This window comes from Habropoda laboriosa, unplaced genomic scaffold, assembly GCF_001263275.1.
Source record: "Habropoda laboriosa isolate 0110345459 unplaced genomic scaffold, ASM126327v1 scaffold89, whole genome shotgun sequence".
NCBI lineage: Eukaryota > Metazoa > Arthropoda > Insecta > Hymenoptera > Apidae > Habropoda > Habropoda laboriosa.
In genome coordinates, this window is record NW_017100263.1 from 1069260 (window position 1) to 1083813 (window position 14554).

At 30.7% G+C, this 14554-nt stretch overlaps 4 protein-coding genes across 4 annotated transcripts in view; 2 read left to right on the forward strand and 2 right to left on the reverse strand.

Moving 5' to 3' along the window:
• Window positions 1–3223, forward strand: part of LOC108573063 (probable phosphorylase b kinase regulatory subunit beta) — a 6382-nt gene extending 3159 nt beyond the window's left edge. Inside the window, exons 10-20 of the mRNA XM_017935427.1 lie at window positions 513–743; window positions 802–989; window positions 1079–1194; window positions 1271–1413; window positions 1476–1608; window positions 1705–1847; window positions 1929–2131; window positions 2248–2385; window positions 2469–2709; window positions 2862–2969; window positions 3047–3223. Of these exons, the coding sequence (XP_017790916.1) occupies window positions 513–743; window positions 802–989; window positions 1079–1194; window positions 1271–1413; window positions 1476–1608; window positions 1705–1847; window positions 1929–2131; window positions 2248–2385; window positions 2469–2709; window positions 2862–2969; window positions 3047–3223 (1821 nt within the window). The remainder of the gene's footprint in view (window positions 1–512; window positions 744–801; window positions 990–1078; window positions 1195–1270; window positions 1414–1475; window positions 1609–1704; window positions 1848–1928; window positions 2132–2247; window positions 2386–2468; window positions 2710–2861; window positions 2970–3046) is intronic.
• Window positions 3224–3528: 305 nt separating this feature from the next.
• Window positions 3529–5463, reverse strand: LOC108573076 (pre-mRNA-splicing factor CWC25 homolog). Its single transcript, XM_017935440.1, has 4 exons — window positions 5311–5463; window positions 4866–5205; window positions 4600–4760; window positions 3529–4507 (listed from the first exon to the last, which is right to left on the reverse strand). The coding sequence occupies exons 1-4, from the start codon at window positions 5326–5328 to the stop codon at window positions 3545–3547; spliced, it is 1482 nt and encodes a 493-aa protein (XP_017790929.1). The 5' UTR covers window positions 5329–5463; the 3' UTR covers window positions 3529–3544.
• Window positions 5464–7498: 2035 nt separating this feature from the next.
• LOC108573017 (transcription termination factor 2-like) lies at window positions 7499–11354 on the reverse strand. The gene is made up of 10 exons (XM_017935373.1): window positions 11294–11354; window positions 10874–11012; window positions 10616–10791; window positions 10351–10554; window positions 10116–10276; window positions 8653–10006; window positions 8250–8590; window positions 7992–8159; window positions 7727–7926; window positions 7499–7646 (listed from the first exon to the last, which is right to left on the reverse strand). The coding sequence occupies exons 2-10, from the start codon at window positions 10999–11001 to the stop codon at window positions 7499–7501; spliced, it is 2880 nt and encodes a 959-aa protein (XP_017790862.1). The 5' UTR covers window positions 11002–11012; window positions 11294–11354.
• A 1630-nt stretch (window positions 11355–12984) lies between these two features.
• LOC108573116 overlaps window positions 12985–14554 on the forward strand; it is a 3691-nt gene continuing 2121 nt past the window's right edge. The window contains exon 1 of the mRNA XM_017935483.1: window positions 12985–13389. Coding sequence (XP_017790972.1) covers window positions 13071–13389 — 319 coding nt within the window. The 5' untranslated portion in view covers window positions 12985–13070. The remainder of the gene's footprint in view (window positions 13390–14554) is intronic.

The window sequence follows — 14554 nt, forward strand, 5'->3', positions numbered from 1 at the left end:
ATAATATTTTTATAATATTTATTATATAATGTGTTTGTATTCCAAGCTTTCAAATGAAACAAATAATTATACATGCTTGAATAATATAACACATTGTATTGATTTTATTATAGCGCTTAGTGCCTATTATTTGCTTAATATTAATACCAAATATATTATATCAATTGTCGAATGTATAAGTGTTTCAAGTATGTACATTTTTAAGGCTTCCAAATAATATAATAATGCATGAAGTTTGCACTAAAGTATGATTTTATTTTTCTTTACTCATGATGCTTGTTGCCACTATTTTATTTTGTTTTTTAGTAGTACTCTTTATGATTATACAGTATACAACTTGTGCATTATTTAATATACTCTCTAATTTAATGTTTTTTTTAAAGAAGTTTTAATCTTTTAATTTTTATCTGTATTAAGGAATGAGGAAATTAATTATATTGATAGTTTTAGTAATATCTTTGTTATATTGTAGTAATGCATGATTTATCTATTATAAAATTTCTCTATATTAGGGTACTCATACTGATCTTGTAGTACAAATCATTCTTATTGCTGAATCTATGCGATTACAAGCTATGATGGCAACATATGGTATACAAACACAAACACCACACGAAGTGGAACCTGTACAAATATTATCATCTACACAATTGGTAAAAGTTTATGAAAAATTAGGAGTGAATAATAAATTAAATCTACAAGGTCGACCAGCTAGACCAATTGGGTCTTTAGGTACCAGCAAGGTATGTTTAATACATCAAATAAAGACTTCTAAGAAAAATTTAAAATCATTTTTTGTAGGTGTATAGAGTGTGTGGTATGACAGTTCTTTGTTATCCTCTAATATTTGAAGTGTCAGAATTTTACTTATATAGGGACATGGCTTTACTAATCGATGATATCAAAACTGAGCTTCAGTTTGTAGGTAAATATTGGCGACTTTCGGGTCGACCTACTGTATGTCTGTTAATACGAGAAGAACACATGAGGTATTTATTAATTTGTAAAATAATGAATTATATATTAAGATAACTGTATAGTACCACATGTATGAATCAATAAAAATGTTGCTCTTTAGAGATCCACAATTTAAAGAAATGCTTGATCTTTTTGCTATGTTAAAGAAAGGATATTGTGATAAAACAAAAGTAAGAATTGGTCGATTGCAAAATCTTATTTCATCTTCATGTATTGGTAAGTTGTATGTATTCCTTAATTGCCATTACTATTATCTATTAGATACTAATAGATAATTTTTTGTGTTGCATAGAACATTTAGATTTCGTAAACACTGTAGAAACAAATCTTGAACTTGCTCAATTTAAGCAGTTAGAACATGATTATATTGGGTATCAAAGTTTAACAGATGTACCTAAAGCTTTAGCTTATACAGAAAATATAAAAGATTATTCTGTAAGTATCTGTAACTAAATGATATTAATTTTCTTACTTATGTCAATTACTTTACATTTCAGAATTATATGAATGAACCATTATACAATATATTAAATGAGATTCGAAATAATAAAAGCCTTTATACTTTATGTCAACTTTATTTTATTTTGTTAAAACGAGAAGGTATTAACTACGAAATTAATGAAATGACAGGTACTAATTTACATTCTTAAAAAACGCATAAACTATTATCTTAAGGTAACAAGTATATTATGATATATAGTTACTTACTTTATTATTTTATTGTAGTTGGAGATCACTTGAAATCATTGTATCAACAAGCAGGTTGTCTCAGATATTGGATGGTCGTTCGTTATTGTAGTAGTTTATTAAACCATACCGTTGACAGTATAAGTCCTTTTATAACAGGAGTTCTTGTTAAAGGAAAACAGGTACTTTTGTTGAATTGATAATTAATTGAATACTTCTAATCCTTAAATAACATTGAATCTTTCATTCATCATTAATGTTAGATAACAGTTGGAGTAATTGGACAGGAAGAAACAGTATTTGATAAACCAATGACACCTACAGAAATTCAATCAGTAATGTATTCTACAATTCAACCACATAATGTAGTGCAAGCAGTACTTCAACAAGAGGTTTTATTATACTGTGGTAGGCTTATTGGAACAAATCCGGAAATGTTTAAAGGAATATTGAAAATTCGTATTGGGTATGTATACATTATACTATACTATTATACATATATGTATATAGTGTTAATGCTTTAAAAAATGTAATATTTATAATAAATATTACTAAACATCTTTTTGTTTGTTGTATGGATAGGTGGGTTTTAGAAGCAATAAAGCTTTATCTGCAAATGTTTGTTAAAAATTTTAAACCAATTGAAAATTATAGTCCATATGAGATTCGTCGATTTCTCATAAAAGTATTAACGGTTAAAGATTGGGCCAATGATGAAAAGTATATAAATTTATAATTTTTCATATAATATTTACTAATTTATCTATTGTGCATAAATTTACGTATATGTTGCTTTGTGAAAGACTTACAGTTTTAGGACGGAGAAAAATTGAAGGATGTTTATGTAGGGTACCTGCGCATTTTTATAATCATGTCTGGGAAGTATTAATGCGTTGTCCAGATGGTATTTCTGTTAATGGACGAGAATTGCCTCAACAACCTACTTTATCTAATATGACTCGCTCAGAACTTACGTTTGCCTTGCTTGTGGAGTCGTTACTACATCATATACAATTACCAGAGTATCGCCAAATTATCGTAGAGGTACAAGTTTGTTTGATAATTTAATATTATTGTTCTTAAAACTGGACACATCTTGATAATGTAATCTGATAATTTTTTAATTCAAATCAGACGTAAAGGCATTGTTATTAGCTTATAAAAATAAACGATATATTAATGCTTTTTTTTTGCAGTTACTTACCACGGTATCAACAATTTTACTACGAAATCCAGAATTAAGTTTTCAGAAACAGTTAAATCTTAATAAACTTGTTGAAGATAGTTTTCTTATGTATTGCAAGGTATATGTTATGATTATATGCATTATTTAAGTACATAAATTATGAATAAATTTATTATTATATCCCAATTTGTTTAGGATCACAATTTAGAGAAAACTACTGATCAGACATTATTTTTCTCTGCTCACTACTCAATAACTACAGGATATCTTGCTAGGGCTGTAGTTAATAATGTACTTACTGGAGGATGTTTTGCAACTATTCATGACATTAACGACGCAATTGAAAACAGAGAAACTTGCAAAATTACATAACGGTAAAAAATAGTTTTCCATTAACGTGAATTATTCTTTATAAATATATTAGAAAGAGTTTTATTTATACAAGAATATCAATGTATTTTCTTTACATGTATATATTTACTCAATAAAAAGTCAACTCTACATAACAAATAAAAAATAGTAATTATACCCAAAAATCTATACCCATGTATCAATAAATTACACAATTATAGATATATTAAAAGATATACAAATATATATTTTGTAATAATGAACGTATAAACTTCTACAATTCTTTTTGCAAAAACTTAAATGAAATTTACATAATTGTACCCTTAGTTGTATTATTCGAAATCACCTTTTGGCAAAATTCGTGTCCATTGCTCTTCCAGATCGTTGAATATTATTTATATTTGCTTTAATTCTTGAAGCAACTGTACCTACTTCAGCAGCAGCTGCTAATTGTTTTCTCACAAAATCCTGATTGTACACTTTTCCATTGTCTACTTCTTCTTTTTCTTCTTCGCGATATTTTTTAACATTTCGTTCACGTTCTTTATCTCTCCATGTTGCATTTGCTATCATTTCTTGCCTACGTCGTTCTTTTTCTTCTTCTGTAAAATATTGCTTTTTTTGGGAAATCCACTTATTTTTATTCCTGCTTTCTTCTTTATAACTTTTTGTAAATGTATCAGAAGGAAATTTAGTATACATTGTTTCTTTTCGATGCAATTTATTTAAAATATGTCTACTCTCAATATCATTTCTGTTATTGTAATTATTTTTATGGGAACTACTTTCTCTATCTCGAGGACTTCTTGAGCGAAAATCTTTGTCTTTACTTTTATATATGTCTCTTTTACGTAACCTATCTTTTCTTTCTTGAATTGAAGCATCATTACTTTCTCTGCTTGAACTACGAACTCTAACACTTTCTTCACATATTTCATGTTTTCTTTCTTCTTCATTATCAACTTCTTCTGAATATTTTTTAATTTTAACATTATTTTCTTTACTTCTGCTTTTTTTTTTATGCTTCTTCTTTGTGCTTTTATCACTTAAACTTTCTTCATTACTACTTTCTGATTCATTACTAGAACTTTCGCTTTCCCTTTTTAATTTCTTCTTTCGTTTATGTTTAACTTTTTTCATTGATTTCATTAAATCTTTATCTCTAATTTTATCCTTTAGTTGTTTGTATTTGGTAGTCAATAATAAGTCCAATTGTGCTTCATCATCACTATCTACATCCCGCTTGTGTTTCTTCTTCTTCTTTTGTTTTTTTTCACTTTTGTTCTTTTTAGATTGCTGTTCTAACTAAATAGTAATTAATAATATTGAATACATAATTGATAAATAAGTCACTTGTTATTACAGTATATGCTATTAATTAATTATCATTTTCATACCAATTGCCTTAATTGTTTCAATTTTACAGGATTTTTTAGTAATTGGTTTCTTGTTTCCATTTCTTTTTTCTTTATGGCATACAAAGGATCTTCTTGCATTTTTCTTGCCAAATCAACTTGTTCATTACCAGAAAAGAAACGTAGTGATGGTGGAATACATTCTAAAATTACAAATACATCAGGTACAAGACAAAAATATACATTGATTACTCATCATTATGAATTATAATATTATATATACATATAAAGTTTATAGCATGAAATACCATGTTCAACATGATTTCTGGGTGTTTGATTTAATTCAGTATCCTTTTCTGCTTGAACCATTTGTTCAAAAGGTTTATCAATTGGCCGTCCAAGTAAATATTCTTCTCTGTTAATTAACTGGTTTGGTCCTTTATACATCCAATCCAACTTTTTGTCATCCTTCTTTTCTATTACACCTTGTTCCATTGCATATTTTTTCATATCTTCCCGATCTTTTTCCATTTCTATTTCTTTTTTTAATTCAGCTATTTTTCTCTTTTCTTGATTTTGTTGTTGTTCTGCTTTCCAAACTTTTTCTATATTTTTCATGGTAGATGGATGCCATGACTTTTTTAAATTCTACTTTAACAAATTTATAATTTTATTGAACAAGTACAATTATTACATTTTTATTTACGCAACGAAATATATTTTTATTTAACCTGAAATTGTGATTCAACTTACCAAATCACCACCACCCATTTTTAATACAGGATAAGATACAAAATTAAATGTATCATTATAATATGCAAATTATTATAATACCATATTCTTTCATGAAACTGAAGCAACGATCTTTGTCGAATCCTTAGAACTAACATAAACGCACAGCAGCGATGGTCCTGTGCGAAATGGCGTACGATGCGCAAATGAGATGCGTGAAAATTATTCTGACAGCAGCTGTCCAACAGTTCGTATTGATACAGACGAGATATATGTAGAGTAGACCAATCATCTTATGGAACTTTGTGTCACACGATCTGAAATATCGACGTCGTCTAAAACTACTGGTTTTAAAGCGCACTCTACGCTTAAGAACAGTCATTTTAAGAATTGCATCGCGCAAAACGGTCGATAAAACGGTCGTGTGTACATTGTCACTATGTGTAACGCAAATGTGTCTGAATGAATCCATTCTGATTCATCCTAAGATTCGAAATTTTATCTTTATCATTATTTAAACTAACAAATGCCAAGTGTTCTTAATTTCAATTCCCACCGCTAAAACGCAGTATCCCTATAACAGTCCCAATCGATATAAAAGGATGATGGTAACGGGGTTCCGGAACCCCGGGGTTGTGTGACAAGAAAATACATTGGATGAGTGGTCTACTCTATATCTCGTCTGTGATGTTAGGTTTTTTCTGCAGTCGTCTGAGATTTCACGCTTATCGGTAAAATGAACAAATGAAAAAACAGATCTATCGATCCGATCGTATCACTTAAAATCAATTATTATAAATAGATGACTGATATAAATTGATATAGATTGAACAATTCTAATCTACTCGCGGCGACGAAGCGGTTCTAACCAATTTAATGATTCAGTTTGCTCGCACATTGACCGATCTTTGAACATGGTTTAAAGATATTTTAATTAGCGTTTGTTTAGTCGTGTACCGAATGTTGAGGCTGCAACTGGTGTTTCTTTCATTACACCCCCTTAACAAAATCATACAAAATGGATTCTCCTTTTACGATACTGTTAATGATGAACGAATTATATAAAACGATATTTTCTAGCAAACGTATCATCTTCAGAGGAGTAATTCTGAGAAAACCAAAATATTTCGTATACAACGCGAGTGTAACATGTATTATTTTCAGCTGTACAACATGAAGAATTGAAAAGTTGGGAGTCTGTAAACGTGCTGTATACCCACACTATCTACTAGTCTAAATCGCGCCTTAGATTTAAATATTAGCCTTCCTTGCTCATTTTGTAAATACCTGATAACCAATGATTTCATCCTTTCCTTACCACTCATCCTCGAACCTCGACCTCATCCTTTCCTGACTAACTCCGTCTCATCCTCGAACCCTGCCCTCGGTATATCTAAACCCTTCCGAATCCTAACTCCCACTCCTCAAGACACGAATACATATGTATATATGGATTAGGTCCTTTCTCTAAAACCTCAGATTTTAGTCCTGCTACCATTACTTACGCAGTTTTGTAAGACTACTGTTCAATCCGCTGATAATAACGTACTTTGTTAACATGTCTCCATTCCGTGATATTTATACGATACACTTAATAAACGACCAATACACGGAATACAACAAACATTCAGCAGTAGGAAATAACTAAACGTTTCTCAGGATACGAAACTGACGGCGGGATATCTGACGATACTGGATCTGACAACCCTCGAAATCGACTCAACCTTTAGGTATCTACGTTCTTGCGGATTCAGTTTCAAAAAATATCGCAGGACCTGCCGTGACAATTTCGTTCGCGATTGTATCCATGTTCTCAAATACGATTGGTGTAGAAAAATTGGAAAAGCGAATTGGAAAGGATAAATTATTTTTTGTTACATAAGCCTATGTTACGCGGATTTCGGCGCAAGAGTTCCACGTACTGGATCGGCTTAGGTATACAGCTGTCATAATGGATGAATTTATGGCTTTTCTAATCGATTGGACTCTAATACTAGAGTATGTATTTCGGCATAGTAAAATTAGGAAAAACACGAAACCTTTTGAGAATGGTAGTCCTCTAAAGAAGAAACATAGGAAAACAACTACTTTCCTAGGTGTACGTAACATATTTTCTTCTGTATTTTACATTTAGAATAAAAATTTCATATAAATGTATAGATACTAAATCTACTAATTAAATTAAACTGACTAAGCTAAACCTTTGTTCTTAAAGAGCAAATAGAGACTTAAGATCATTGAGTGTCAATTTTGAGACAGTAGAGTTCTTATCACCGCTGAGAACATTCTGAGCTATGTTCAATTTCCTTTCTTGTAACTGTTTTATACGCTCTTCTATGGTATCCTTACAAATAAACCTGAGAAAAAGTACTCGAAATAAGGTAACAATCTTTTCTACACGTCTCGACAGTGTTAGAGGGCAATGAGAAATACTAACTTGTATATAAAAACGTTTTTCCTTTGTCCGAACCTATAGATTCTATCTTGAGCCTGTACTTCTAATTGCGGATTCCAATGAACGTCTATTAACAATAAATGATTTGCGCCTACCAGGTTTAATCCAACACCCCCGGCGGTAAGCGAGAGTAATAATATTTTTGGATCGCTATTTGGAGTATTAAATGAATCCATTACACCCTAGAAGAATATATAGGAATCAAACGATTGGGCATAATCAAAAATTCATATTTTATCGCAACTACCTGTCTATCCTTGATGGGCACATTTCCTGTGAACATACTGAAAGTAGCACCGTGGATCAAAGATAAATAAGACGCTATAATATGTAGTGTACTTGTCCATTGAGAAACAATGATCATTTTATCATTTTGTTGTAAAATTTCCTCTACCTTGTGGAACACCATCTTCAACTACATCCGAGATACGTATAAATCAATTAAATACAACAAATTAATGAAAACATTTTGTAATTCAAAACGTATAGAACAGAGACAACCCACCTTGGAACTTATACGATCAGGTTTGAAGACAGAATTCTTAGACGTGAGCAAATTTGTAGCTACTCTGCGATCAACGCCGATTTCTTCTTCATTGTTTTCTTCTAAGTTATTTTCAGAGTCCTCCAATGTTATATTACCTATTTGTGATACTAGGTCTACATTTTCTATCTCCATTATTTCAGTCTCTTTCATGACATTTTGATCCAGCATCGAATGAATGAGCGATGGATGAACGCAAATTTGACGTAATCTCAGTAAAAGAACCAGAATTTCGTGGGCTTTCACGTCAGCATGTAACGACAATAATTTATTTTGTGCCTTCGTAAACTGAGTATTTTTATCTGAAAAGGGAAAGCGAACAATTATTTCAAAGAATTATGTACCGTACAACTTAATCACGTACTTGGGTTCGAAAGAAAGGATGGTTTATCGTATCTTCCACTATTTAGATCAACCATGTGATCTTTCTCTGCCCTTTGCGCCAAAAATTGCGCGAACAATGTACGAGAATAGACTAATACTTTTTCATATACCAACTGTTCCTGCGAATCAAGCTTTACAAATATCTCCTCTATAAACTTTTCCGGCAAACTTTCTAATCTGCCATTAACTTGAAGCTCTTGCTTCGTTCTACGCAACATTAACGTTTTCATCACAGTCGCCAATCGTTGACAACCAGCGGCATTTTTGTTATCTACCCAACGTTTCCATACTTGAAGGTTATCAAAAGGTGAACACTTCAAAAACTTTAAAACAGAATATAAATCCAACTCGCTGTTCTGAATAGGTGTACCAGTAAGAGCCCACCGTTTTCTTGCTAAGAGACCACATACTGCTTGGCAAGCTTGACTTTTATGATTTCGAATTATATGCGCCTCGTCCAGTATAACGCGTTCCCAATGAATCTTATATAGTGTAGAGTTTGACTTAAATTCACGGGATAAAATGTTATACGTCGTAATAACTACATCCTTTCTCGCTAATCTTTTTGGCACATGTTCTCGATTTATACCATGATAAACTTCAACGGTAAGCATACCACATTTGCATCTCTGATTTATTTCCTTTTCCCATTGCGACAACAAAGATGCTGGACAAGCCACAAGCGTACCTCCTTTATGTCGCAACGGTTTATCATTATCCATCCATTCATCGTCACTGCAATCTTCCATCTCTTTTAATTTCATTTTAGCGATGCTTGCTACAATGAGAGATATCATTGTTAAAGTTTTACCCAAACCCATATCATCGGCAAGAACACCGCCGGGAGGTCTTTGTTGCTCCCTCCAGATCAACCACGCCAATGCGTGTTGCTGATGTGGCATTAACTTCACTTTTAAGCCTTTTGGATCTTCCGCTTTTTCATCCTCGGCGGGTCTAGCTACGAGAGATCCGTGCAGATCTTGTAATCTATCAACTGTCAAAGCTAATTCTTTGTCGAACGTTGCTTGAGCCATTTTTCCGAGTTCCTTGGCTTCTCGAGATGATCTCGGTTTGATCGATATACCATCTACATCGTAACAAGTGTCAAATTTGTCGGCATGTGATTCTTCCTCAACAGTAAATCCTTCTTTCATAGAAGATATTTCTTCCTTTTCAAAATATGCCTCAGTTTTATCAGTTTGTGTTTCTGTTAAAGGCGTGTTCTCCAATTTGACTGCAATTTCTTCTATTTGCATTTCTTGCATGGCGATGCACTCACGCAATTTTGCTCCTTTGTCTGGTAACGAATCGATGTTACCAGTAGTGAACAATAACTAAAAATGTTACAAAAACAAAGAACAAAAACTAGAACAATAACTACAGCACAGCATATACAAAATATATTTTGTTTTATCAGTTCTACACATTAGCTGTCAAATTTACCTTTGTTTTACTTAATTGATTTTGTAATTGTTCCATTTTACAAACAAGAAGAGCTCTTTTCTGTGCAATTAATGGATCTATATTACCAACGCCAATTTCTTCTTTTGCTAAAGACACTGCAACTTCAGACTCCCAATCACTTTCTTCATCTCTATGGGAATCTGCAAATGAATGTAACATTAATTTCACGAATTTGTAGCATAAAATTCTAGTATAAAAATAGAAATATTTATACTTGTATCAGTTGATGAATTTGATTTTTGATGCTTTATTCTTTCTTCAAAGGTGTGTTCATTAATTGAGCTGCTATTATTCGATCCACTTTTAGATGTACTAGGACTAGCAATTTGAAAATCATCCTTGTTCTCCTTTGAAATATTCTGCCATTTATTTCTTTTGATTATTTTACCATTGTGTTTTGTCACTTGTTTAATATCATCTAAGGAGTAAAATGATTACAATATTCATTCAATGTTATTGTGCTTAATAAAATACAATACCATTTGAAATATTGTCATCAGTGTTACATTCTTCGCTACTACTGATTGATACAAAGTCATCTTCATTATGGTCATTGGTGTTTTCATTGTCAAAATAAGAAGGCATATGCTTTCTAATTCTCTGCCTGATTGTTTCTTCTGTTAATGACAATTTTTCAGACAAAGGAAATTTAGACCTTAAAAAGCATAATTAAATATTAAACAATACAGTATTTTAAAATAAAACAGAACTGAAAGTTAATAAAAGCAACTGCTTACTTTTCAGGTGTTACATTTGGAGATATATTTACACTACTTCCGCTACTTTCGATTACAAAAACTTGCTCTTTTTCTTTATCTTCATAAATATCTTCCTCACTGTCAGAAATCACAAAAGATATATCCATCTCACGAACTTCTGTAAATTTTGTTAGTTCTATGTAATTTTAGGAAAGCGTAAAGATTTTCTGTTAACGGAAAATATAAAGAAATGTTTAGTTTTTACTAAAGAAGACAAATTATATTTGTTTGATGGTAGTTTTAACTGAAACTTTTTAAACTGGTAAATATGCCGCGAACATAGACTACACATTAATATAGTACGACGTATTATTTTGATTTATATAACACCACATAAATTAATATTTTGAACAATGATTGTACTAATTAAAGAAATGGGAATAAATACAAAAAACATACTAAAATGATATTGTAGGAAGTTAGGTATAGACCTAACATCTTATAGGATTTTGTGTCTGCAACACTGGGGCTAAGGAGACCCTTATCATTTTCGTGTCGTTTCCAACGTTACCGATTCAGCATAAAATAAGTTTACAACCACAGACGAGGTACAGAAATAGATCTTATACCTAATGTATTTTGTGTCTAACGTTCTGAAATACCAATCGTGTAAAAAACCAGAACTTTTGTTATGCTCCCTACGATATGAAGCGGTGAGTTTACGAATTACATACAATCCAACCATCAAAGATAGTAAAGTCAATAAATGTAAAAAATCCTCTTTTATTAAATTTGCATATAAAGATACATACATATATTGGATTGTGTGGGTAGAATTGTTCACGATCTTCTGACAGCAGTAGAACACGCGCATGTATTGAATCATCTACTAATAAATAATTACGTTACTTTCTTATTTGTAATTTCATAGTTACGTTTAATTCCAATTCCAACCACTACTAATGTTGTAATCTTATTCTCTACTGAATCGGTAACGTTGGTAGCGACACGAAAATGGTGAGGGTCTTCTCGACCCCATAGTCCCGGACAAAAAATCCGAAATGATGCTAGGTGTATCCTGTACATCGTCTGTAATTACAACATTAGTGGTGGTTCTAATTAAAACTAAATGAAACTATGAAATTACAAATAAAAAAATAATGTAATTGTTTATTAGTAAATAATTCATCACATGCTCGTATTTTACTGCTGTCAAAAGATCGTGAACAGTTCTACCCACACAATCCAATATACAAGGAAGGAAACAATAGCAGACTCACGGTTACTGCGATGTAATACAGAAATAGATCATCAATACTTGCGCGATGTTTACAAGATCGCGCAATGAATTGATACAAAAAATCAAGGATGCATCTACTGAAATGAAACAAAATAATAACGAAATTTACAGAGTAATAAATTCTGTTATCTGATGTCTTCTGATATTTTCTGATGTCAGTCTTGCATTGTCATAAATGGTGGACATTTTTGAGATGAAGTATTAGTTGTTTCTTACATAAACAGAATAAACGTAAGTATTGATGATCTATTTCTGTATTACATCGTAGTAACCGTGAGTCTGCTATTGTTTCCTTCATTTCGTATTACTGCCATAACTTTTTAACGAAGCTCTAAATGACCTATGTTTGTATAACATTTTTTTTTTATTTCGACCCATAGAATATACTGACAACGTTTGGCCATTAAAACCTGGGACATCCTGTAGAATTCTTAATTATTATATTTCGCAGAATATATTCCTTATTCTGTTAATATAATGTTTAATCAAAAATTAAGTACATATTTTCTAAATAAAGTATTTACTGCATTATGTCCTTCCTAAAAATGTTTATATTTATAGTCACAAAATATTTCATACTATATTGAATCTTGCCACAGTAAAATTACAATTGTTATACGTTTGAAAAGTTACTAGTTATAATTCATCAAAAGATAAATAATTTATAGGTTAAAATTTTCGCGTTATAGAAATGGCACTACTGAGGCCATGGGTTATGTACAATTACTTTACTAAGATAGTAAACCGAATGTTATTTTTTGTACTTATTTAGAAGTTTTGTCAGTGGTCGAGTTTCATCACGTTCTGGGATATGTACTAGTAAATCAGAATGATTTGGATACTTGAAAATATCAAAGTATGACGTGGTAATGTGATATAACAAGATAAAGGTGAACAAAGTGTACATTTATTTAATCTAAGAGTTTCTTACATGTGATGAGCAGTGTACATGAAAATTCGTGGTCTTGGATAGAATATTTGGTGGAAACGATCAATAAACTTACTCATGACTTAGTGAGCTTAGTGTCCACAACGTTTGAATTAACGTTTCATCCGACTGATGGTGTTATTGATGATGAACATCAGCAGAAATTATCTGATTTTTTTCACGGATTTGTTGCTTTGTTAGCATTTGACGATTTTCAATTACAGTTATTGAAAGTCTTCTTATTTACATTTGTTAGTGTCGTGGCTCTGATTTTCATTGCTTGGCACATATACGGTCCTAGAATTTCTGAACAATTTATGGAACCAAGTAAGAAAATTTATATTTTGGTTTTAATACGTCGATGATCGATGGTGTGTTTCGTATTAAGTAAAAAAATTAAGAGTCATTTTGTACATACAATATACAAACTTACTTCCAATATAATAGAAATTGTTACGTTTGATTAGTTTTAATGTGTTTGGTTACCTAAATGGATTTTGATCTCTGGTATAATTAGTTAATATAAAAGTAATAATTAGTTAAAACCCAATTTGGGACAATTAGTTAATATTACTTCGAAAAATTTAAACTTCTTATAATATAAACTGGATTGTTTTGTTGATAGAAATAGAATACAATTTGTTCATAAATTATAAATAAATTATTTAGAATTTTGTAGCTGATCTTATTTAAAAAATTTTTTAAAAATACAACAATTCATTAAAGTATGCATTATAATGTATTAACTTTTTTACATAAGATTAATTTGAATATTATCATTGCCTTGTGTACCAATTTAGGCAGATAATGAATTGGTTTATATACAGACATTGGAGTAAAACATAATTTTGAACAAAGTTTCATTTTTTCATAGCAGTAAACTTTGTTCTATATCATCCTACTTTTATGTAGTATTCAGGAGTACAAGTAATGCTTTATGAAAATTACTGAAATAAGGTAAAAATGAAGTAAGGCAAAAATTGAAAAGTGCAATTGCATCTTCTTTTTAAATGGAATCTTATACTTTTGGGTACATAAACCCTTTAATGAGAGTATCCGTAAACAGAAGGTTTATTCCTATTTAATAAGTGTTCTTTATAATGAAAATTTCTGTCTAATATGGGGCTGCTAAAAACTTACATCTTGTATGAGAAGTAAAAACATAAAAATTGTTTTAACATAAAGAAAGATATATTTTACATGATAACACATTAAAATATTAATAATTTGTTTTAGTGTAATAAGCATGAAAACAATTTTCTTCTGCAATGGCATATTACAAATGCTATACATATACACAATATCCCTTATATTAGCATAACATATGTGACATCATTTTTTTGTAAAGTTGTTAATTGTTTCCGATTTTATTCTATATAATTGCTGCTTGTTTAAATTTCTGGATAATCTGTTTGGCAAATCCTTCTGTGGTATGTGATTTGCTGTACATGTAAAATAATTCATGTATTTATTATAATCCATAATTGATATT

Excerpts from the sequence above, each read along its gene's own strand:
- LOC108573076 (XM_017935440.1), bottom strand. Across the intron at positions 4,761-4,865 it reads CAGAAATCATGTTGAACATG|AATGTATTCCACCATCACTA; the intron begins GTATTTCATGCT and ends TTGTAATTTTAG. Across the intron at positions 4,508-4,599 it reads TGAAACAATTAAGGCAATTG|TTAGAACAGCAATCTAAAAA; the intron begins GTATGAAAATGA and ends ATTACTATTTAG.
- LOC108573017 (XM_017935373.1), bottom strand. The coding sequence starts at position 11,001 with ATGGATATATCTTTTGTGATTTCTGACAGTGAGGAAGATATTTATGAA. Across the intron at positions 10,792-10,873 it reads CCAAATGTAACACCTGAAAA|GTCTAAATTTCCTTTGTCTG; the intron begins GTAAGCAGTTGC and ends ATGCTTTTTAAG. Across the intron at positions 8,591-8,652 it reads ATCCTTTCTTTCGAACCCAA|ATAAAAATACTCAGTTTACG; the intron begins GTACGTGATTAA and ends TTCCCTTTTCAG.